Here is a 24,759-nt window from a genome sequence, read left to right as displayed (position 1 = left end):
TTACACGTTACATATCAATATGTATTGCCAACTCTCTACAGGCTCAAACTCTGAATCGTTCGCTCAGAATCCTGCTCCTGCGATACAAACACAATATGGTCTCCGCGGGTTAGCACAATCGAGGTTTCTAGTGAATGGAGCTCGCATAAGTCATCCTACGCCCAGCTCGTCACCCTTAACCCGCGCCCCGCTGGGGGGGGGGGGCAGAATCTGCCCCCTCCCGTTTTTCGCCAATAACTTCTAAACGCGTTACGCCAGCGACGTCAAACTTTCAGTACCTTATCATACATCAATTTGACACGTTCCCTGAAAATTTGAGCGAAATCCGTCGGAAAATTTTTGAGAAAATGACGTTTTAGTGACGTCATGTTCGCCATTTTCGCCTCAAAAATCGCGAAATTTCAAACGCCGCTAACATCTTCATTTTTAAAGGAATCAAGACGTAACAAAAAAGGTTATACGTGATTCTACTTTGTCTATCAAATGGCTATCTCGGTTTTTTGAAAATTTTGGATTTTGGCCCAATTTAAAAAAAACCGACTTTTTTGGGAAAATAATTATGAAATCCAAAATTTTGAGTATATCGAAAAAACCGGAATACATGTCAGAGAAGTGGTCTATGTGCACCTACATACCAATTTTGAAAAGAATCGGTTCAAAAATGTGGGAGTTATTCAAAATTTTATGACGCCACGACACACAAAATTTTTGAAAAATGATTTTTTTTTGAAGTTCTAGACCTCGTACGGAAACAAAAATAGCACCATTCGACTCGCCGTGAAAAACTGCATCAGATAGACACCTTTTAGGCCTTAACAACCAACTTCAAAATTTGACCCCACTTGACCTGACCTTGACCTGACCTTGACCTGAAATTCATCCAGAGGTGGTCCATATCACTAATTGAGTGTGCCTATTGAATTCTATGAATAAAATGACCCATTAAACATGTGTCGCACATGCCCTTTTCTATATTTTGTTTTTGGTGACCTGACCTGACCTGACCTTGACCTTGACCTTTGAATGATATTGTATGCAACGAATATTGTCTTGGTAGCCTAAGAACACATTTTGGGCAATCAGTCTCAGTCCATTCTTCGGCAATTACGGTGCAAGGCCGATACTGTAGAAACTTGCATTTTGTACCCTTGACCTGACCTTGACCTGACCTCTGACCTACTTAAGCAAAAAAATTTGAGCCCCTAAGATTCGCCTCGTTGAGAGCTTTCGATTGCCGTTTTCCCCGTCTTTCTACGACCTTCGTTCGGAAGTTAGACAGGGGGGGGGGGGGCAGAATCTGCCCCCCCCCCCCAGCAGGGCGCGTATGGCTGAATAGCCCAGCGGGGCGCGGGTTAACGCAGCCTCTGTTACTGAAATCCTAACCAAACATACTTAGGTACGAACAAGTGCACACTCGAGCGCATCATTAGCTCGTCAGCACATCACTATTGTACTAGACAAAATGGCGGCCAAAAGACGCGGCCGCCGCCGACTCGTAGACAAGTAAAAATGACGTCATAAGATCACACTGAGCTCGACTGCGCCGGTGACGTCACCGGCGACCGGCTGTGACGTCAGCGGAAGAGACTGACGGTAGCCGGTCCAGAAAGTCGAACGTGGCCAGCGCCGCCTGCTCCTGGGGCCCGTAACGGAAGAAGAACTCTGGCCGGTTCATGATTGGTGGACGGAAGACGGGGGTGTAGCGGAGAGCGCCATCTTTCCTCCGGGACACTATAGCCAAAAGAGAAAGATCTGGTCAGATCTCTAACGACATTGTATACAACGAAATCTCTGACGAAATGTAACAAAATCGTAAGTTACATAAATCACAAACACGTAGAAATGTTCAAATTGAGTCGATAGATGCATACAAAATTATTCTGCAACAAAAGAAAACTGGCAAAAGGGAGCTAAATCAATCGACTTAGATAACATAGCAGTTGTGATCGGTGCAGTGGACGTGCCTTGTTTTCGCCTGCGCTGCTGATGCAGCAGCTTCAGGTGCTGATAGTCGCCAGCTGACCGCGGTGTGACGTCACTCTCGCTGTCCGACGAGGACGAATCGGAGGAGCCCCGCGTGGCCTGCATGACGTCATACAGCTCCGAACGGACCTGGAACAAGAAGCGAGGCCGTTAGAATGGAGGAACTATCTATAAGAATCTTGCGAGGAACTACAAGTACAGCAGTTGGAGTAACAATAGTTACAGAAGACAAATTAACTCGCTCCGGGACTTGCTTAAAGTTTAGTTTAAACAGGGCTCTGAACAGAATTTAGCTTTCAGTAGTTGCGCAATTCGAATGATAATAAAATACAATTCAGTCTAAAAGAAAGTTTCAGGTCGCGGTTTGAATCTAACTTTGCCTCCATCAAACAAAAACAAACTTAGTAAAGCTTCGTAAAAGTATTGGGACTGAATAGCACTTCTTTACAGTACCTGTCTCTCACCTGCGCGTTTCCCAGGTCCAGTCGGCGGTCGACGCGCACCCAGCCGGTGTCACAGCCCTCCCGCCGGAGTCGCGGCTCCAGCGGCGGCGCCTCCTGCGGCTCCAGCGCCGACATCCGCTTCAGCTCATCAATCAGCTGCCGGCTGGTGGCGCGCCGGTGGAAGCTGGTGACGGCGCCCTCGGAGACGATCAGCGGACTCTGTCGCGCCGCAGGCATCTCAGCCGGCTCGCTGACTGTCCGCTGCAGCTCGCGAGTTTCCCTCGCCGACACTCCGGCTGCCTCTCGCGAGTCGGTAGAGCGGGAGCCGCGCAGACGAGGGATCCGTGAGCCGGGCCGAGCGGCGGCGCGCGCCGGAGCCGGCGGAGCGGTGGCGCGGCGCTGCGGACTGTCCGACCGTGGCGCCGGCGCCGGCTCTGCTCGCCGCGCGCCCCGAGATATCGCCGACTCTGAGGAGCTCCGGCCGGCGATTTTGGAAGACCCTGGATGAAGCCGCCGCAGCAGTTTGGGTGAGGGGAAGGACGGCTTGGAGGCGACGGCAGCGGGCTGGGCCGGAGCCGGTGGGGGTTCCACTGGCTCCGGCACCGGCCGAACCGCGTCCTTCTTTAGCCGTGGGGTGAGTTTGGGAGATGTCGGCGGCCGGACGCGAGGGATGTTGTTGGGCGCCGATCGCTTTCGCTTCCCAATGAGAGGACTCCGAGGGATGCCCGACTTGACCTCCTTCGTCGTCTTCGGGGAAGCTCCTGGTGCAGACAGCGATGTAGATGGTGACACTGATGTAGAAGTGGACGACGATGTGGTCATCGAAGCAGACGCAGACGAAGGCGTTGACGCCGAAGCTGCTACCGGTGCCGACGCTGTTGATGTCCCTGTCCTTGAACTCTCCCTCGCTCCAGCCCCAGCTCGACATCTACTCTCAATCTTCCCTTTCTTCTTCTGCGCAACTCTCGCTGCCGGCGGCGTGTACTCCTTATGGTTGGTAGAGATCTCCGCCCGGTACACTATCACCTCAGGGGCCGCCGCCGCGACGGGAGACACGACAGGTTTGGGCGTCACAGTTGGCACAGTTTCACACACAGGAGTACTCGGAGCAGACGGTACTGACGTCGAAGGCGCAGACGATGGCGGCGACGAGGAAGAACAAGCAGACCTTGGCGCCCGCTCGGGCGTCAGTGGGGACCGCTCGCCACACCGCTGCGCCAGCCGAGCCAGCTGGATCGACGAGTCGAGCGCGTCGCGTTCGTCATAAGCTCGTTCAGTCGTCGCCGGCGGTGCGGTGACGGTGGTGGCTGCCGATGTGGCAGACGATGTTGACTGATCCATGGCCGTGTAAGAGGCAGAGTCTGAGTCGGTGATGGGCTCTCTCGCCTGCGCCGCGTCTTCTGTTTCGCGTTCAGCGATGTAGCGCTGTTGCTCAGTGATGAAGTTGAGCATGGAAGCTAGCGCCAGTTCGCGGTCGGCGGAGGACACCAAAGGTTCGTCATCACCCTTGGCTGATGCCTCGGACAGTGCCAGACTCTTGGAGCTCTCATACTTCACGAGACGGTAAAAGTCCCGGGTGAACTCCGTCTCGAGATTCTCGGGCCGTTCGTCTTCAGAAGCGACGCTGGCACAGGACATGGCGTCACTTCCATTGGAGTGCCGCTTCAGATCCTCCTGAGCCTGAGCCTCGAGCCGACTCTCACATTCGGCACTCTTGAGGTCGTTCTTATCATTGAAGTCGAGGACGGCATCCCTGAGGTCGGCAAGACTGATGTGCTCGCAGCTGGACCAGCTGATACGCAGGTCCGCCCCGGGCGAGGGCAGCGGAGGTGGGTCGTCCGAAGGGTGCTCGTAAGGCCACGCCGGCAGCCCGGACGGCCGCTGGTGCATGTAACTGGCATTGTTCCACAGACACTCGCTGGCGTCCTCCTCCAGTTCCAGGATCGCCTCCTGGATGTTTGGGAAGGAGCCGACGCGGCTGTAGTCACTGCTGTCCGCCAGTCTCTCGCTGCCCGCTGCTTCATCCGTCAACTCAGACCGCAGCTCCTCAGCTGAGAGGTGCAGACTCCAGTCCTCCATCTCTCGAGCCTCCAGACTGAAACAGTTGCGCCACAGTTCTGAGCTGTCGTCTCGCCATGGAAGAGCGGCCGGGACAAACGCTGAGGTGGTCGGTGGGCTGCCTCCCCGCTCCAGACTGGCCTGACCGGCCGCCCGTTTCAGTGACGCCGCTCGCCGGGTGTCGAGAGTTGACACAGCTCCTAGCTCCAGCGTAGACGATGAGCGTTCCGGGGCGCGGCCTGACCACGGTCTACTGGCTGCCGCCTCAGCCGCCCAGCGTTTGACGCACAGTCTCGAGTCAGACCGGCACCGGTGTACAGGCCGCGGCCGGGCCGGTACCAGGCAGCTGTGACGAGCCGCAGGACCCGTCAGAGGCAGGTACAGAACGTCCGACTCTCCGGCAGTCTCAGCGAGTAAGTGTAGTCGCCGGCCGGGCCGCAAGGACTGACGCAAGGCCTCCACGAGACAGCGCATATCCTCGCTGTCACTGGAGCTCACTGAAGCGGGCCGGTCCGGTCGCTCGGACTCCGAGAGAGCACTGGTGACAGCAGCTGACGCCAAGGGCCTCCCATCCTCTTCCTGGACTTCTCGCACATCCTCTAGCCTGGGTCGAGAGTCCGACGATGTCTCAATACACGCCGGGCCCGGCGATACACCAGAATCAGCCGACACGTTGGCCTGTACGTCACTCGACATGGTAGAGTAACCCTCATCGCGGCCCTCCTCGCGGCGTGAGTCCTCTCGAGAGGCTGGGCTGGCGCCATGCGGTGGACATGAGCTTGCTCTCGCGCCAGAGGAGGGAGGAAGACGCTCTGAGGTTAGCGCAGAGAGTGACGTACCCGCCGGTGACGGCGAGAACTCGGACGGCAGAGGCGGAAGCCCGAGTGGCAGGACTCCCAGTGTGGCACATTTCTGCGAGTCGGTCAGGGCAGTGGAGAGGTGTAACGGTGACGGCACTCGGTTTGGAAGAGAGGTGGCGCCCGGCACCGAGCACTGTTCCGATCCCAGCTCTCTCAGTAACCGCTGCGCCGCATTGGCAGAGTCCGCCGCCTCACAGAGCCGGCGTATCACATCACTGTCCGCCGCCTGGCGGCCGTCTGCCGAACTACAGCCTGCCGGCGCGTCCGCCGCGCGGCGCTGATCGCTGCTCGACTGATGCAGCCGGCAGTTTGTATCACCCGTGTGACTAGTGCACAGAAGGCAGGGGGCCGGTGCGGCGCCCTCGGAGAGCAGCCCGTCCAGCTGCGACCAGCGCAGAGGCTCCGATGGCGGCTCCTCCCCGCTGCTCCCAGAGGAGCCGTAGTGCTCCTCCAGGATCCGCCGCACCTTGGCGCAGACCGCCGTCAACTGCTCGTCATCCGATGAGCCGCCTGACGGGGCCGGCGCCGGCAGCTGCGAGAGACACAGAGTTCGTCAGGGGCGAGAGAAAAAACATCGGCGATTTCACGGCCTACTAATCATCTCATCGGCAGCGTTTCCCTTTCATTAAACAGCAGCTAATTGCCTTGAATAGGAACAAAGCCTGTCAAGCGCAAACCTAATTAGCCGGAAGAGAGATTTTCAGGAGGAAGAAAAAAGATTATCGTCTTCCCTATCACCAGAAAACCAAGCCTTTCGTTCCTGTCAGGCATTTCAATTTTCAATACAACCATCATAACTCCTCACAATGACTAGGTCCCCGGCAATGATAACGCACAATATCTGCGAAAGCATTTCATTAGAGCCATCATAACTTCTGATAACGACAAAGACCAACGCAATAATAACACACAATGCCTGAGACTCACACACTCTCCCTCGGTTCGTATTCAACACAGCCCAAATCATTCCCTCTAAAACAGCCAACAAACTCGGTCACCACACAAAACAGTCGCATCTTCACGCAGGCGGGGTATCATATAAGAGCTAATATTCCCGGAGCTGTCTCACCGTTGTCTGTGACGTCACCGGTGGTTGTGACGTCACTGGCTGAGGCGGCCTGCCGAGCAGGGTGAAGAGGACGGCGTTCTCGTGCTCCAGCTGGTGAACACGCCGCCTCACTGTCTCCAGACTGTTCTGCAGCGACTGTGGAAGAAACGGCGAGGGTTAGACGCTTAATTGGCGCCTGAGAGAGCGAATGTGGCCAACTAGTAAACAAAATGGGTTTGTGGAAACGTGCAGCTTGTTTGTGGGTTAAGTGAAATAATGGGTGGTATAAAATGTTGGTGCGACTCTGTAGTTCAACAAAAAAAAAGGTGACGGGTGACGAAGTTAGAGTTTATCGCGTCGCAGAGCTTTTAAAAGCCACACAAGGTAACAAACTGGCTTTGTTTTGATACCCGATTCGAGCAGCACGTTTGGATTTTAGTTTCTCTTTTAATGCGCTTCCTTGCAGAACCTGAAACTACAAGCGCCGCACGCTAAACCAGCGTGATTATCGTTGAGTGGATTCAGGAAACCAGTTAAGTTACGGTGTCGAATACTGTAAAAAACGAGTTCATGAATTATGAATGGCTGGCTGAGCGCAGTGAACGACCCAGGCTAGCCGGGCTTCATTAAACCGCGAGCACGCGCCCGGTGGCACCCTGACGGAGCCGGCCACTGCGGCACGGCGGCGGGCCGGGGGCACTGCCGGAGCCACCGCGGCGGGCCACAGTGAGTCGCGAAATTGCAAATGAACACATGGAATATGCATGATCCGACTTAAACAACCATAATTTAGGCACTGCCTAATGCCAAACGACCTTAATGATATCATCAGAACGCGCCTACTATATGTACATGCGCATGCATTACGTTTGCCTCAGTTTGCACTCCTCCCTTATCCATGCAGTGGGGATCGGCGATAAGCGTTTTCCTTACACTGCTTTTGGTCGTTAGCCGGCTCCGACGCATGCTCGACTGTGCAAATATCACTGCGAGTTTTACGTGCCAATCCACACTATTAGCAGCCGGACATAAATTGCGCCCGAGCGAATCGTACATTTCGGTAAGGGATTTTGACCGCAGCCTTTGTCGCGTCATATAATGCAACTGCCGCAGAAAAAGCGTGAACATATGACAATGGCATCACATCCGGAGCCACAGAAGCTTGTGGTTGTGGGGAAGCTTCGTCATGTAAAATAAGCCGAAGGTCTAGCGACAAGTCACCTTAGAATGAATGGACGATTAGGTACCTACTTATGTCACAAAGCAAAAATACCTTTGCGGGTGAATCAAGAAAGTCGGGTTCAAAGTGACCGCCGCAAAACGTCATGGTTATGACTGATGGGAGAAGACATGGGCGAGAAAGGTCTGATGTGTGGAATCTTATGACGAGCTGAACTGTCCCGTGAGTCATGAACTGCAGGGATAGTTATTTACATTGTCGTCAGCACCAGTTAGTTCATTCAGAAATACCTCTGTCTGCATGAAGGGCTCACGGTTCGATAAAAGCTACAACACTTTCATCCGGTTTAAGAATGACAGACGAAGAGTAAAGAGGGAAGGGGAGAGGGAGAGTGGGAGATGAGGGAAAACTTTATCTAATGCTAGATATCTCAATACCAGCTCCTCACCTTTTGCCTGGAGAGGGCTTGGACGATCTGGTTGGCGACGTCGTCCAGGCAGCGATCGGCGCGGCGTTCCAGTTCATCACGCTCTGCCTCCAGTGACCTGACCCTGACCTCGAGGTCAGCTCGGCTCGGCGACCCAGTCTGGAAAGAGGTCAGTAGTGAAAACATACGTCCTCCGGTACAATAAGCGTCAATGCGACATTGCTGGGTCATAAATATGTTTGTGCACTTCAATAGTAACCAAAATAAGCATAATCAGAACATTCTATCCAGCGTAGCAATAAGGCAGAGGCCGTCGTAATTTAACAAGATACATGACGAACAATCACAGACGGTTTAGTTTCCGTGACCCCCGTTTTCCCTGCTGACCTCTGACCCTTTCATTGGTAAATTCGGTTGATTTAATCTGCCACCCGTAATCATACCACGCTGAACTCTGACCTTCAATGTCTCGGAAAACGCTCTTGGCCTCTGGTTTCTCGCAACATTGACATAGTGGAGACAAGTCTGTTACTTGTTGTCAGCGACTCAGCCCCTGTTGTTTATTGTTAGATGTAAGCGCGCCCGCTATTCTGGCCGCCGCTCGTGACGTCACTCACTGACCGGGCGGTCAGGCGGCCCGGGCGGTGTGTGCCGGCCGGCCGATAGCCCGGGGCGCGGCCCAGCCGACCTCGGAGGCGGCCGCGCCGGACGGAGGCCAGTCGCGCTCGGAACGCCACCCCGTAGGTACGGCCTAGATTGCCGACCCTTGCACACGGGCTCTGACGGCACGACGCGTCTCTGGTGACGGGTGGGTTCGGACTCGCTGCCGACTCAGTGCACCCCGACACCACACCAGACGGAGTCATCCGCGGGTGACTCCATTGCACTCTGGTGTCCGTCCGAATTAACTTGTCCCCCACAAACTTATAACTCGAACATATCTGGGCATATCAATCTTGATTATTGGGCATTATAGTTCCTCGTTGTGCATTGTTAATTTTTGGCACCGTATATCTTGTTCTTCTCTACCGTTGTGCTCACGGTGAATACAATTAACTCGTGTCATATTGCATCTGGGAGAGGGCCTCGACCGGCCTAGCGGCCGTCATACCATATTTTTTTATAACGTAATTCGGCCAACGTTTTTTCAGACATAGTAGGTACACATACAGTCCACTTACCAGCCAGAATATCTCAACATAGTCCTCCTGGGGCCGGATAACTGTATCCTATGGCTTAGCTTTGTCTTATCGGCTATCGTTTTCTCCTATTACCTATTGCGTAGCATTTCAAATCCTTTGGTCTAGGTTTGTTGTTTCGGTTATCATTTTCCATTACCCGTATCGAATAGCGGAGCCATGTCAGAGGCACAAAAGGTCGAGACGTTGAAACAAAATCGGTCCAGAGAGCGAGCCAAGGCGACCAAAGGTCTTCATAAGCTGAAAGCCGCGTACCAGGCGTCTGATGTTGATTCCGACGACCTTGCTTACCTGATACACCTAGGGGAGAAACAGCTATCGACGCTGGAGCAGCTAGGAGAGGCCTTACAACAGTATGAGGTCCCCGATGACTCTAGCCACGTTTCTGAGCTTGAAGAAGCGATCTTCAAATCCAAAAGGCGTCTGGAAAGACTGGATAAGACAGACACACCTCAGCCCAGTGTGGATCAGCGCGGCAGTTTCAAACTTGACCTACACCTCCCTAAATACAGCGGCGACCTGCTTGCCTGGCCTGAATTCTGGGAGCTCTATGCATCTGCGGTCCACCGCAATGCTAGCTATTCCAACATTGAAAAGTTCGTCTTTCTGAGAGGACACTTGACGGGAGAAGCCGCCAGGTCCATTCAGGGACTCGCCACAACCGACAAAAACTACCAGGTAGCTATTGACATTCTCAGAGACCGATTCGGAAAGGACGGTATCAGAAAGGACACACTGATGGCAAATTTGCTTGCTCTGCCTGCCGTGTCCAATCCTGATGACCTGAGAGGGTTGCGGCGTCTCATAGACGACCTCACCGCAAACGTTCGAGCACTGGACGCCCTCGACACGCCCTCCGATTCTTATGGCGAGCTGCTACTACCGGTGATGAAGGGCAAAATCCCTGAGACATGGAGGATGCAGTGGGCCAGATCTCGTAAAACAGCCCCTACTGAGGACGGGTCATCAGAGTTCTCCCGCTTCATGATCTACCTCCACGAGGAGATGAACTTGCGTGAAGAGGCCTCCCAGGTCCCATGTCAGAGGGGAAAGCCAAACCATGCAGAAAGTTCTCACCAATCACCCACTAAGTCAGCTACTAGCACGCTGAGTTCTCAACGGGTTCAGATGGTGACTAAGCCTAAATGGAGGTGCCAAGCGTGTGGACAGGGACAACATGGCCTTGCAAAATGCGACCAGTACCACCGAATGAAACCAGAGGATCGATGGAGCGTCGTGAAGAGGGCTGGACTCTGCTTCCAGTGCCTTGGACCTCATCGAGTTCGAGACTGTCAAAGCAGACGATGTCCACTGTGTCAGGAGCATCATCACTCATCTCTACATCGCGGGGAACGGGAGACATCAGCAGCACCTTCGGCATCGGGGATAGCTCCCTATGCATTCCCGTCTCCACCTCCTCAAATCCCAAAGAGTGTAACGGGGATAGCTCCCCATGCATTCTCGTCTTCATCTCCTCAGCCATCAATGGTTGCAACCAGCCCAACAGTCGACTCAGCTCAAAGGACTGACCTGCACTCAACACCACGAAGTTGTCGCTACAATGCCATCAGCCGGCACAACAATCAGTTCTTCCAAACCGCCCTGGTAAAAGCTTCAGGCCCGAAAGGACACCGGCTGGTACGAGTGCTATTGGATGGCGGATCAGACACCTCTTATGTGAGGACATCTCTGGCAGAGGATCTCGGTCTTCCGATCCTGAGAACTGACACATTCGCATGTGTGGGTTTTCAGGAAAAGCTGGAAGAGCCTCGGCCATACCATCGAGTCCAGATCAACCTGCAAAGCCGATTCGGAGACGACCCAGTACAACTTGAGCTATACAGTACAGATCGGCTCTGCTCAGCGCTGTCATCCAGCAGCGACCATCCCGACTCTCTTCAGCTACCCGAAAAGATGGCTGATGACTTCAGAAGTGGACCAGTCGACATACTCATCGGCATTGACCAACTGTACGACGTTGTCCTCTGGGATCAGATCGAACTTGACGAAAGACTTCGAGCCATCGACACTGTCTTTGGTTACGTGCTGCACGGCCACCAGCGAGACCACCGCACAGACCAGTCAGACCATCACACCTACCATGGTCTATGCATGGAGAAGATGTGGGATCTTGAAACCATCGGAATCATACCAGAGAAAGACGCCGTCGCAGAACCTGATTTACCCAAGCCGACGTGGAACGAATCAGAAGAACGGTACCAGATGGGGCTGACGTGGAGGTCAGATGCCAGACCAATCTCCAACTTTGACGCTACAAAGGCGCGCACATCCCGTATGAAGGACAGACTAGGTGAAGAGGCTGTTGTCCAGTACGAGACCCAACTCACTGACTTGTTGGCAAGTACTATCATTGAACCCATACCACCATTCGATTACAGTTCCAATGAGGTGCCACCCAGGAACAACTGTCACGGTGGGGAGCCCACAGTGAGTCCACCTGAGTCCCAAGGCGACTCAAAAGAAGAGTCCAACACTCACAGTCAATCCTTTGACACTGTGTGTGAGAAGAGTCGTGACCGGGCGGCTACAATAGCACCAGCAGGCTCAAACCAGCCTGGGACTGGCGACGGGATAGTCCCCGCGCCGACCCAAGCGTTGAAGACTGAAAACGACCTTTCGCACGCATTTTACCTTCCACATCGTGGACTCCACCGCAATGGGAAGCTTCGGATAGTCTTTGATGGCTCGGCAAAGGACGGCACGGGTATCAGTCTTAATGACTACTTGGATACCGGTCAAAACCTCCTCTTAAAGCTACCTGCAGCGGCCTAATGGTCAGCCGCTGACGCTGTTGTAATTCATACACTGAGCAAATGGCAGCGAGAGATGGAGTGACTCGAGACGGAGATAGCTCTCCGCTTATGTAAATCACAGCTATTTGAAATATGCCGCTCTCAGAACTTATATTGCCCACTTATATGACTCACATCGTTGCCTTTACAGTTCGGCATCGCTGCCGACTAGCGTTACCGATTTTCCCTTACAAGTGCCCATGGATTAACATTTGTCTGATGCCCACTGCTTGACCCACCTTGTGTCGCACATCTGACAGAGTGTTTTGTTTGCTTGACCCACCTGTGTCACACAGCTGACAGAGTGTTTTGTTTGCCATCAGACTCTGACCACTTCGCCATGTCAGCTCTGGAGCTGGTGGATGGGGAGGCCACCGCTGCCTACCATCTGGAGCGGACACTCCTCAAGGCCCAGCTGGACCCGGTCGCCCGTGTCTTGCCACTGGGGCGGGCCTTAACCCGCAAGATGGGACGCAAACGCCATGGCCTTATGGGCTGAGACCGGTGGTACCAGCAAGACGGCATCCATTTAAATCGGGACGGCTATGAAAAAGTGGCGGACGCTGGATCATTCCCGGTGTGGCTGACGCTTAAACCAGAGGCGTAAGCGACTCCGACGTCAGTGCGCGCGTGATGGCGATGGACCCACGTACGGACCAACCGAGTGGTAGTGGGATGTGATACGATGGGGAGTGCCTGACTTCTCTTTTGAGTACCTATGAGAAGATGATGTTTAATTTTGTTTGTGTGAAAGTTGTTGAAATGCAGCGTGCATTTCAAGATGGGGAGAATGTTACTTGTTGTCAGCGACTCAGCCCCTGTTGTTTATTGTTAGATGTAAGCGCGCCCGCTATTCTGGCCGCCGCTCGTGACGTCACTCACTGACCGGGCGGTCAGGCGGCCCGGGCGGTGTGTGCCGGCCGGCCGATAGCCCGGGGCGCGGCCCAGCCGACCTCGGAGGCGGCCGCGCCGGACGGAGGCCAGTCGCGCTCGGAACGCCACCCCGTAGGTACGGCCTAGATTGCCGACCCTTGCACACGGGCTCTGACGGCACGACGCGTCTCTGGTGACGGGTGGGTTCGGACTCGCTGCCGACTCAGTGCACCCCGACACCACACCAGACGGAGTCATCCGCGGGTGACTCCATTGCACTCTGGTGTCCGTCCGAATTAACTTGTCCCCCACAAACTTATAACTCGAACATATCTGGGCATATCAATCTTGATTATTGGGCATTATAGTTCCTCGTTGTGCATTGTTAATTTTTGGCACCGTATATCTTGTTCTTCTCTACCGTTGTGCTCACGGTGAATACAATTAACTCGTGTCATATTGCATCTGGGAGAGGGCCTCGACCGGCCTAGCGGCCGTCATACCATATTTTTTTATAACGTAATTCGGCCAACGTTTTTTCAGACATAGTAGGTACACATACAGTCCACTTACCAGCCAGAATATCTCAACAAAGTCAAACTGCCTGTGATTGCCGGGTACAATCGAGCCTCAGCCGTCATACACCGCGCTGCCCCAATGCCGTGTCATTTTCACTCGACGCCGCTGACCCGCGACCCCGACCCCCGGGACTTCGGGACAGTGAACCTCCGACCTGTGGCTCCCACGGGCCAAATCTCCTCGCTTTGTCCTCCGTCGACTGTGATCACGGCACTGCGACTGCACCGATCGATCGACCAACACTCTTTGTGCCTTTGTCGGGGACCAGGCCGACTAGTGATCATCATCATGTCGAGTTGTGGCCCCATCCCGTCCGCCGCCCGCCGCCGCCGCCGCTATCCGCCATGGACTCAGTCGCCAGAGGGTGTCTAGAATTGTGCGTCCGCCGCGCGCACAGCCCCCACGCTCATCGCCGGCTATCAGAGGCGGTTAGCATTGACGAGCGTCCAGATTTCACGACGGCCCCTCGTAACTTTGCCGACGGTGAATTAAACATGAAGACAATCGCCGAGAGAGGGTGAGCTTGCTTATAGCGCGGAAAATTCTGCCGGCTGGAGATAGGCCTATTCTGGGCGGATGACCGCACGGCTTGAATGAACGCCTGCCAGAGGGGCCGGCGTCGGCACGAATCTCGGAAAGTGCGCCACTTTAGACTGTTTACATCAGTTAGAGCTCTGGGAAGCAGGACGGCCAGGAACGTGTTCCGCATACGGCTGGAGATATTGCAGGGTTATGGACAGAGCTCTCTGATGTCGATCTCACAGTTTGACGTCAGTGAATCATCGTGCTGTCAGTTCAGGTGTCAGTTTTACACACTCGGCGCACGGTCGGAGTCGTAAACCTCGCAGCCGTCGGTGCATGGCACGGAATAAATCACATCATCGCCCTAAACCGACATTTCACGGCCGCTGCCATCAAACGCCGTCAAACTGCGACGATCACCGCCGCATTCACCATAATCAGCCCTCAGTCGCTGCGGATCAACAGACGGTCGTAAAACTCCGCGAGACCCCTCCCCTCTCAACAGCCAGCGCCACTCAACGCCAGCTGGGTCAGAACTGCTGCCACTTCACGGCAGCGAGACACCAACTCACACCCAGCCCAGACCAATAAATCCACCAAACTCTCCACCGCCTACCATCTCTCAGAGGGCCACTGGTGGTCTCTTCCGGACAAAGACGTTGCCTCACGAGTCCGAGGCACGCGCGCGGCTCGTTCGGAGCCGAGTCGTCGCCGGTGCGGTGCCTCATTTATCAGCAGACGCTCACGACGGGCCGCGCACCGCCCCGACGGGAGAGATTCACGCCCGTTCTTCCGCGAACGTCGCGTCGTCTCCGACACGGGCCCGGTTCTTCGTACAGTAGACGATGGGGACGGGAGTAATGAGAACTGCGTCGACCGCGTCGACCGCGACGATCGCGGTGGCGACGGTGGCGGCAGCGGTGGTGGAGGGGAGAAGAGGGCTGTAATTTAGCTACAAGCGTCGGCCGCAGCGTCTGCCGCAGTCGTGGAGGTGGAAGCGCTGGCGATGGAAACGGCAGTGGCAGCGCTTGATTACGCCCTCATGAAACGTGTTACGTGGCGCCGGTAGTGGCAGTGTTCGACCCAGCCTGATTAGACGTGAAAAACCGAGGGTCTGGGCGCATCCAACCCGCTGGTTACAGGATTGTGTTAGCATCGTGACCGATGGATTCCGCTGGACGGCTACCATTTTTGGTATACAGGTCGTGAGCTAGATATTACGACTGAAATGAGTCATTGGAGGACATCTGCGCTGCTGCATCGTCTGAAATCCGCTGATCACTCTGCGACGAGTTAATCCTTCCCATTCATTACATGATTTAAAAGGGTGGATTGATGTTGCGGCGCTGCCAAATACGTAGCCTTTAATTGTGTGGAAGTTTATCGGCCGATCTCAGCCACGGAAAAGCGAAAAATGTATCACCAAATCGCCAACAAAAGCATGTAATTTCCTCGGAAAACCATATAAACGATCGTATATTTTCTCATAAACCAATTTTACACGCACGCTATTCGTTTTAGTGCCCAAAAGTGTTAGACCAAGACCGGACAACTACATGTTCACGAACCACCCAGACCCATGTTCCGTCCAATATCCTGACTCTTCTCGTACCGTTCACGGCTGTTCCCCATCATGTGGTGCTGCGGTCGCCCGGAGGCGTCGCCTGAGGCGTAATTAGCCGTCCGGTAATTGGGCGCTGGAGTCACGTGACCGGTGCGCGAGACAAGTGGCCTGTCGGCTGATTGGCTGGGACAAAGACAGCGACCTCATCGAGGGGCTGGTCGATATGTCACGCACTCTTTGGGCCTGTCAGCGGCGGACCCTCGAAATTGCGCCGGGCGCTTTAGGAGACAGAGACTCCAATCGACTCTGGCGTTGCACATACCAGGGGATTATCCATAGTCTAAATTTTAGTGATGTTGATAAGTAGCCATGCCTGCAACCTATCCTCCACCTCTTTGACACTGTTTGAAAATGATATATTCTGATTCAGCCCAAATTATGCACACCATTTTTGTTTCCTTCTGTGTACTTTTCCTCTTCTGTGAACAGTAACAATGAAAACATTTCACTAAGTGATGATCTGTTGATAATTACCGGCTACCGCAGCAAACTCACCTCAGCAGTAGAAGCTGCCGCCGCCTGAAGCCTCTCCAGCTGACCAGTCAACTGGTGGACCTGACCTAGCCAGCACTGGCGCTCCCTCTGCGAACGAACAGGGAACGCATCCCAGGTCAGAGCGAGGGAACCGGCCTAAAACCCCACCCCACGACCGTGTCAGAATCGAGACCACCCAACATAGATGAACGAGGGCACGTGTATGGAGTGTGGTTGCCAAGCAGCGTGCTTTACCAGATGCATATGGTTAGGATAATTAATAACAAGCCGGTTTGGCGGGCTCCGGCTGTTGGGTGGCATTACAATGACCGAATGCAGCAGCCAGCAGTCACGACATTTTCATTTTTCCCCATTTAGGCCGGAAGATACGATCAAACCTGCCCTGCATCATGAAGAGTCGGTTTTCAAATGGCCTGCCACCGCGGGGCCGACTTTTACACCGCCGTCGCCGTCCGAGGTAAGACATCCTATTTCTCCGCCTCTGACCCAAATGGTGGTCACAGCACGCCTAAATTGTCGTCGTCTCACCGAAACGACTACCCTCGTGGCCGGCGGCTTCCCCGAATTCCTATGGTATCCATCATACCACCCCACGCATTACGTCCAATATCGGCCAGCGGGCGGGGGTCCACCGTCAGTTGAGACCCATTCCGGTGATATTTTATTAAGCCCATGTGTCGCCGGTAGCAGGAAGTGCCCAAAGGGGGGGCACGGGTCACCGCACGCACAAAGTAGCCGGGGGAGGAGGCACGCAAACCACCAGGGGGCACACGCAGACCGCAGGCGCACCATCGGCGCTGCCGAGACGCCCCATAAACCACTGCGGCAGAGACAGCGCCAGCGCCCCCGGACAGCTCTTCATCATTGGGATTATCATTGGCTGCCGGCGGTGGCATTACCTAATTGGCGCCCGAGGGAGGCGGGCAGGTATTAGGGCGACCCGGGGGCGCCTTAGAGGAGCCGATCGGCTTACCGGAGCCGGCTTACCGCTCGCGCCGCCCGCGGCGGGCCTGAGAGGGCCCCGGAGATGTCATCTAAAACGAATCAACGCGCGCTACCCCACAGGCGATCAACAGCGCCGAGCTAAGTCGGCAGAGGCGCCGACAAAGAAACGCTGGATCCAACGCGGAGCGGGCACCAAGTCAGCAAAGCCGGGGCAAAGTCGACAGCCGACAGCGTTGACAAAAAAGGACAGGCTAACGAAAAGGGCAGCAACACACTCGACAGGATGCACAGGTCCCACAAGAAACTCAATCTCCCACAAGATAGGTACACGGAGCTCGTACATTCAACACAGTAAGACCTCGGATATGACTAACCAAAAGGCATATCATATCAATATACAGGTTCAGAGAGCCAAAAGATCTCATGGAACTGACGCTTTATCACTCTAAGCAATGCAGCACGGTGCCGTGAACCCACCTCATGTGCCTTGACGATAGCCTCCATAGCCGCCAGTTTCCCCTCCGTCTCTGTCCTGGCAAGCTCAGCCGCCCGCAGCCGCTCCTCCGACCTGACGACAGACGCGGCGGGTCACACGAAGGTCACGGAGCACACAAAGGTCACGGGTCACGAGGCCGCGGGTCACCACAGCGCGCGGCAGACGACTCCTCCGGCCGGCCGACCGCCGCGCTGCCGCCGAGCTGATGGTATACTTCCCGTTCAGAGAGATTGGCAGCGGCGATCTCATCTCGAGCGGACGGCGGCGGCGCGCCTGACAACAGGGCGAGCGCGGCGAAGCGAGTCTGTTCACTACCCGTCTGTCGAGCCGCTGCTGCTACTGGTGTCTATGGTGACACCAAAGGACAGATATACTGTCACCTCCGCCCGCAGCAGTCAGACTAACAGAGATGTCCACTGTTCTGTCCTCGCCCTATCTCAGACACTGACCAACTCCAGTGTTGGAGATACGGGTGAATACCGTTCCGTGTCACAGGCTGACCGGTCACCCCGACAGCTCACACCTGCCCCGGCAAGGTATTCGGATAAAGAGGGCAGACAGCTGACCCTGACGGCAAGCAGTTGAAGACTATGAGCCCGTGGTAGAGAGACTGTAGAGGGTTAGTCAGCCCAGCAGCCGTCGATAGAGAGACGGGGAGACAGGGTTACCAGCCCATCGAACGACTAACCAGATGAGACACATGGAGTAAGGGATTGTCGATGCACTACGCCGGTAACAAAACTCGTGCGATTGCCGCGTAGCTCGGTTTATACACGCGAGGGGCAAACTTAAAGGTGCTGGAGGAAATAAGCTAGACATATCGAAAAATCAATATGCAATACTGGCGAGAGAATGACAGGGCAGCACGTAGTGATGGCATTGCAAGCAACATGTGGCATGGCAGAAAATCAGAAATAATGGACCAACTGACACAGAGCACAGAGCACATGTCACCATAAGACACAGAAAAACACAGGTTGGAGAAAACGTCATCAGCTATAGCCAAAAATGCAGTTCAGCCTGAATATAGACAGGCGGCTGGACGGTGGACAGTCGGTCTTTCACGATACGGGGATGAGTTCAGCTCTGAAACTCTTCGTCTCCATACCACACACGCGGATTCGTATGATATATCTCCTCATTCTCTCCGAGAGCCCCAGTAAAGTGATTCTTCTCTCTGAGAAACGGCCTCTCACTGCTGCCTCACTTTTGAATCTATTTACTCCGCGAATCCTCCCGACAGAAAGCGAATTCGGAGGCAGGCAGAGCTGGCCAAAACGGCACCGTCTCTGCTCGATTTTTACATCACAATCTGGCGTCTCCTCTGTCGGAATCTCTATGATGTGTGGCCGGTCCGCTCGCGTCTCGCGCCCCCGCGATCACAGATGAAACTTTACGAGCGGCGCGAATTTCCGGACGAATTTCGGATCGGCTACTCATCATGTCCAAATTGGCTAACTTTACGGCATAGGAAAATTGCCGGCTGCATGGAGCGTCCAATAACTCACGCCGTGTGATAGATCGAGTCGGCGGGCACAACGGTGAAAAATGGATCGACGACGGACAGGGCACGACCCGCGATACAAATGTGCGAGAACGGAAAACGATTTCGGTGTAAAAGGAGTGTCAGCGCTGAAATACGCCGCTTAATGCGACACTAAACGCCGGCTACTTTTCACCAACTAGACTGAGGGGATTGCAATTTGGCTAATAAATTGTAAAGAAACTTAAGGAAAAATAAACGGTAAGTAAACATAATTACCTACGCTCACAACGCCCAATAATCTGTAAAAGAAACAAGATTTAACGCAACGTATCACAATAATCTATATCAGACTTTGTGAAATACGCAGCACGCGAGCAATAAAATGCCGTCAGTTTTATCTTGCAAGACAAACTAAGCACACAGCATCTGGAATCGGCCGAGGCAGACTCGGCGGTGTCACTGACCTTCGGAGCTCATCCTGCACGGAGAAGATGCGGTCGCGGCAGCGGTCGTTCTCGACGCTCATGTTGTACGGTTGGCGGCTGTGACGGGCGCGAGATTCTCCTGCTGTCCTCTGCAACAAAAGAAAAGGCTCAGTTAGTGCGACAAGTTGTTACGAAGCACCTCGAAAGCAGTTGTTTGCGGGTATTTACAGTTAAAGTGGCCGGATCGTGTCCATTTGGTATAAATCAAAACCAACGTCGGGGTTCAATTTTTTAACAGCGAATTATAGACAACTATGAATAGAATGTGTGAGTGAGGAGGTTATCGCTCCGGAAAAAAAATAGTTATCGTGAGTTGGGGGTCGAATTAGAAGCTGCCTTTTGCCAAAAAAAAAAAACTGCGTAAGCAGCGCAGCAACAGAATCCCGTTCCAGTATCGCTGATTTGTGGTGCGGAGACATCGCAGACAGCCTCGTCTCAAGCATCAAGGCAAAACGACAGTTGCCTTTCGGAACAACAGAGCAGTTCTTTTGCTCACCCACTTAGTGCGGGCTGCACGTCGAAAAGAGGCCGCAATCTCAGGTCACCCGATATGCATCTGGCCGTCAACAAACATTGCGACATCTGCCGTTGTGTCACAAAACAACATCTGGAAAGGAGGTCATCTCATACCGCATCGATCTCACGTAGCAACAGAAATATCCCACTCGACCTTCACGGATCGCACATTGCAATCGGGTGAGTCTATCGGCCGCAATTCGCGCCTTGCATTTCCACACTTTTTACAGCTCAATAAAAATGAAACAGATTGCCACGAGCCAATCAGATCCACGTGAAAAACATTACACCGGTGATCTTAAGCACCTGTGCCAATGACATTGCCATAAACCTCCGAGCAACGCTACTACGAGGCGTTACACCATGGCTGCTGTCCGGCCGGGCCGAACAGCTGACCGCAGTTGGCAGCTTGCCAGCGCCCCAGGCGGTGAGGAGCGGGTCACCGCAGGGGGAGGGGCGCACCAGGCGTGATTTATACCCTGCGGCGAGCTGAGGGCGGCGACGGCATCGCCGCAGGCGTCTTCATGGCGCCGAGGATGGAGGGAGGAGTCTAGGGGGAATCTAGGGAAGGGCGGGGCGGGGCGGGAAGCAGGATGAAGTGTGGAGATACTGACCTAAGAGCGTGTCTGTTGCGTGAATCAAAATGATTTGTGAGGAGAGAAATGGTTTGCTCTCTGCTTTATTTCGCTGTCTTGACAAGATACGTCATGTGAAATGTGTTGCGCCGTCATCATCGCGGACATGGTGACGTTAGAATCACCAGCGACGAAGGCCCAAAGTGTCATGGGGGGAAAGTACAGGCCCATTAAACGACCGAATCGTGATTTGTAGAGAGACGAGAAGAGAGGATCTCCGTCCAATGCTAATCAATGGAAGGCCGGCTGAAAAGGCATAGCAACATGCAAGTTAGTTCGAATGGAGTTTTAATGCGGCAGAAATGATTAAAGCTTTTAGCACCGTATCGAAGATGATTAGCGTGGTTCACTTGGAGAAAAACAAGCTATTAAATCCTGATTTACGATGTTTTTAGGGACTGACTGCAATGGGACTTGGTACGATGACTGCAATAAAAGTTCATCAGGCGATCTTTTTTGTAGATCGATCAGCGCAACCCCTGCCGCGGGCACTTCCAGCCAGCCGGTAACCGTATGTGTCACTGCTGACAGCCAGAGAGAGATTCAATGCCGATTGCTGATGAACAAAGCACACTGCCGAAAAAGGAATGACGAGAGAGGCTTGCCCCATTCAGCCGCCGCGCATTTACTTCCTATTTAATCAGTTTTAACTGACACTACCGTGCTTCCTGATTGGCAGGGCCCCGATCTAATCAACTTAGTTACGCCCTCTGGCAAACGGTGACGGGCTCAGTCGTTCAGGCGTAACCTCATCTCCACGGAGAAAAAGCTAACGTGATTGAAGAGTAAAAAGAGGTGGGGAGAGAAAGGAATCCACTTACAGGAAAACGAATTAGATACCAACAGGTAAACTCATCTTCGAATATTCACAAGCAAATATTTCACACTTTAATACAACTCTAACCGCAACGGCTTACATTAAATTCACGATCAACTATACCGACGATGATATAAGAGCATCATTCAACGTATTGGCTGATTCAACGCTGCGGCGTGGGCCATCCATCCCCACGCCTGAGGGTTCCTTCACCACCTCCTACTAGCTCGATGGTGCCGTAGTAAATAACCCACCCCCATGGATCAGGGTGGGCCGCGGCGAGTCTGACTCACAAATCGATGGTCGACGGGTGGCCCGAGTCTGAGTCACTCCGTACGGGGGGCGGGGCGGCACTGTGGTGGTACTATAGCGGGGTCAGATGCGCCCTCGGGCGGCCCGCAATGGCCACACCGAGGTCAGATGGAGTGTTTGGGTGGTACGGTCTGGGAGGTCGACTGAAGGCCCTCGTCAAGTAGTCGCTCGTATCCTGGCAGACGATAGTCATGGATCGCTGACCACCGACCTAAACACCACATGAATGCAAATGGTTTGTTATGCCAGCGTGTGTAGATGCACAAACAACTCTCTTATTTTCATCCACACATAATCTAAATAGCTCACAGCAGAAACCGTTATTTTATTATGCAGACGTCTACCTGAACAGCCACTTGTGTTACGTGTAACGGAGTTTTCATACGGCCTATATCCCGAATAACACTGAATAGGAACCGTTATTTTAGGGGAAGTTGGGGCAATGCCGGAGTTGGGGCAAAGCCGAAATTCGAGATATTTCGAAAACCGTAAGACATGGATGCCACCTGTCAGTGATGCTCTGAAGCTTAAGTGACTACAATTAACGCATGTTTGTTACGAGTCGTCATTCGGAATACTTCGACTGTGAGGGCGCCAAGAGCGTTTTCAAGGTACGTTTCCCTTTTACTACATGCGCCTTTGAAGCTGCATTTCTTACTCATTATGCTACCGTTTGTCTGGCCAATTCGGTCAAGTAATCTTTAGCATGTCTTTGCATAAGTGTGCTGCCTATTTGAAATTTATACAGCACGTTGAAAAGTTATGGGCCTGCAAATGAAAGTATGGCAGGCTGGGGTAATGCCGAAAACGTGCGATTACGCACGTGTTAAAAGCACGCTACGTGGACTTTACTGCTGTAGAATAGCAACGCGTATTTTTAGTCACACAAATTACACTTTCAACCGACACAACGGCCTGTTACCTATAAGGAATGATTTACCTGGCATGTTCTTATTATATCACACAATTATAACTTCCAGTGTGCACCGCGTCCTCAAGCTCTTAAAACGCGTGTCAGCTTTGATCAATTCTGGATAAAGTTTGAGATAAAATGGCAAAACATCAATGTCGGCATTCCCCGTAGATCATTTCTCCCATTTTCGGCTTTCCCCGCAGTCCGGGGCAACGCCGAAAAAGTCACTTCTTTGATATTTTTAGTTTGTGCGCTTAACGGTATGCGAATTCATCAAATGCGCCTGGTATGTTTGAAAGGCAAAAGACTGGCCTCTCGAATGACGCCAACAAGAATAGCTTATGTTGTCTACCTTGCGTGCTACGGGCGTCAGAAAAAAAGTCTTCGGCGTTCCCCCAACTTCCCCTATTATTCGGACACCATACTGGAAAGGGCCACCGCTCCCTCCACTAAAACGCCCTCCGAGTTGTTGGCAGGAGGGCGTGTGCGTCAGCTGTGCGGGCGGGGCGGGGGGGGGGGGGTGCTGTTGTCTCGCCCGGGGGAAGATTAGCCGGCACAAAGAGAGGCGGGACGCCACGCCGAGGGGAGAGCCGCGACCGTCGGGTGGTCGGCGCTGAAAATCCATCATCGCCGCAGCGGGGGTGGTGAAAATGGCGCCGCCACTTCTACCAGACAGCCGGCGATGCCGGAAAACTGCACCCTTTTTATGCCTGTCAATAGCAACTGCCAACTGATTTTCAAGAATTTATCGTTGTTTTCTTCTTCTCGTTTTTGCCCGGCTTTTCTGAGAATTTAGTAGTTGGTGCCGTGAAACTTATTTCCCGTTTTCATTGTTCTCTCTGCGTATCATATGCTCCCTTCGACTGCACGCTAATCCAGATGTTCAGCAGCTATGAATATATTCACCGGTTCGCGGGGTCGTCTGGCACCCTCTCAGTCACATGAGACACCTCTGAATTCGAGTGCATGCATAATGCGGTCGACTTTCCGCAGCCGGCACCGGCGCCGGTTATTGAAACTGAGGTGATACCCACTGAGGCTCATTCACATCACTCGCAGTTTCAGTTTCAATTAGGCCGGTGAGATGATCCTAGTCGCTACCCTCCAGCAGTGACATTATGAAATTCAGCAGCATACGGGTATTCCGATCCGCCATCCAATTTCTTGTAAAGACGCAGCGGACCGCATCGAAATATTACAATCCTCGCAAGCCATGGGCGCAGCTGCGAGCCAACCCATTCCATATCACCAAAAGTTTTCAGCTGTCCCCGAACGGTATGTGATAACGAGCTACAGCCATCCGAGTGTAACCAATCCAGCGACAAAGTTGGACGGACGCACTCGGAGGTATTTTAGTTACAGTTCTCGGTTCAACATCTGGAATTCCTCACTACGGTGAGCCACCTGCAGCAGACCAAACTCGTCCGGCCAACTTTCTTCAACATGCGTGCAGTCATTCGCGGGGCGCAGCGGGTGACATGATTGTTGATGCTCCAGCATGAATAGCACATAACGGCCTCACACGGCGCTCTGTTCATTATACCACTCACGACTCCCGTCGCATGCCGCGATACATTAGAACAATGACACTGGAAGACCATTAGGCCACTATGCGCCATCATTAGGCGTCTTTTGTCAAGAAGCTGCCATACAACTCCCGATTTTATAGCGCTGTGGTGTGCCGCCGTTTTGTTTTCCGAGAGTCACTGCTCCCATCATACGCATTCGGCGTGGCTTTAATTTCGTCCGAAAACTACCTCTAGATTAGCAAAAGATGTATAGTCGTAGAACAATAGTGTTCCTGCCCAAAGCTAGCGACCGGCTTCCCACCGCAGACGTCGAGCATTGCCTCTGGCTGTTCCAGTCCGCATAAGCGGGAATGAACACTCATGAAACTCGCCCAAAGTAATGAAACCGCCAAGGAGCGGCCGGATTAAATGGGAATGAGAAGATCACAGAGCGAGAAAGTTGGACAGAGGGAGATGAGCGGAAGAGGACGGAGCTCAAGAGGCAGCAAAGAGCAGCTGATGAAACGAGAGACGCACAATGG

General features: G+C 53.5%; 1 protein-coding gene across 2 annotated transcripts in view; it reads right to left on the bottom strand.

Annotated features, from left to right (window-relative positions):
* Positions 1-24,759, bottom strand: part of LOC122369121 (pneumococcal serine-rich repeat protein-like) — an 87,417-nt gene continuing 62,658 nt past the window's right edge. For both annotated transcript variants that reach the window (XM_043343564.1, XM_043343565.1), the window contains 9 exons: positions 19,496-19,605; positions 17,527-17,617; positions 16,105-16,191; positions 8,021-8,158; positions 6,414-6,548; positions 2,448-5,876; positions 1,965-2,112; positions 1,358-1,731; positions 1-180 (listed from right to left, as the gene is read on the bottom strand). In XM_043343564.1, the coding sequence (XP_043199499.1) occupies positions 1,553-1,731; positions 1,965-2,112; positions 2,448-5,876; positions 6,414-6,548; positions 8,021-8,158; positions 16,105-16,191; positions 17,527-17,617; positions 19,496-19,605 (4,317 nt within the window). In that variant the 3' untranslated portion in view covers positions 1-180; positions 1,358-1,552. The remainder of the gene's footprint in view (positions 181-1,357; positions 1,732-1,964; positions 2,113-2,447; positions 5,877-6,413; positions 6,549-8,020; positions 8,159-16,104; positions 16,192-17,526; positions 17,618-19,495; positions 19,606-24,759) is intronic.

Source organism: Amphibalanus amphitrite, unplaced genomic scaffold (genome assembly GCF_019059575.1).
Source record: "Amphibalanus amphitrite isolate SeventyFive unplaced genomic scaffold, NRLGWU_Aamphi_draft 001007F_arrow, whole genome shotgun sequence".
NCBI classification, from domain to species: Eukaryota; Metazoa; Arthropoda; class Thecostraca; order Balanomorpha; family Balanidae; genus Amphibalanus; species Amphibalanus amphitrite.
Note: the sequence above shows the minus strand (reverse complement) of the source record. Positions and strands in the feature narration are given on the sequence as shown.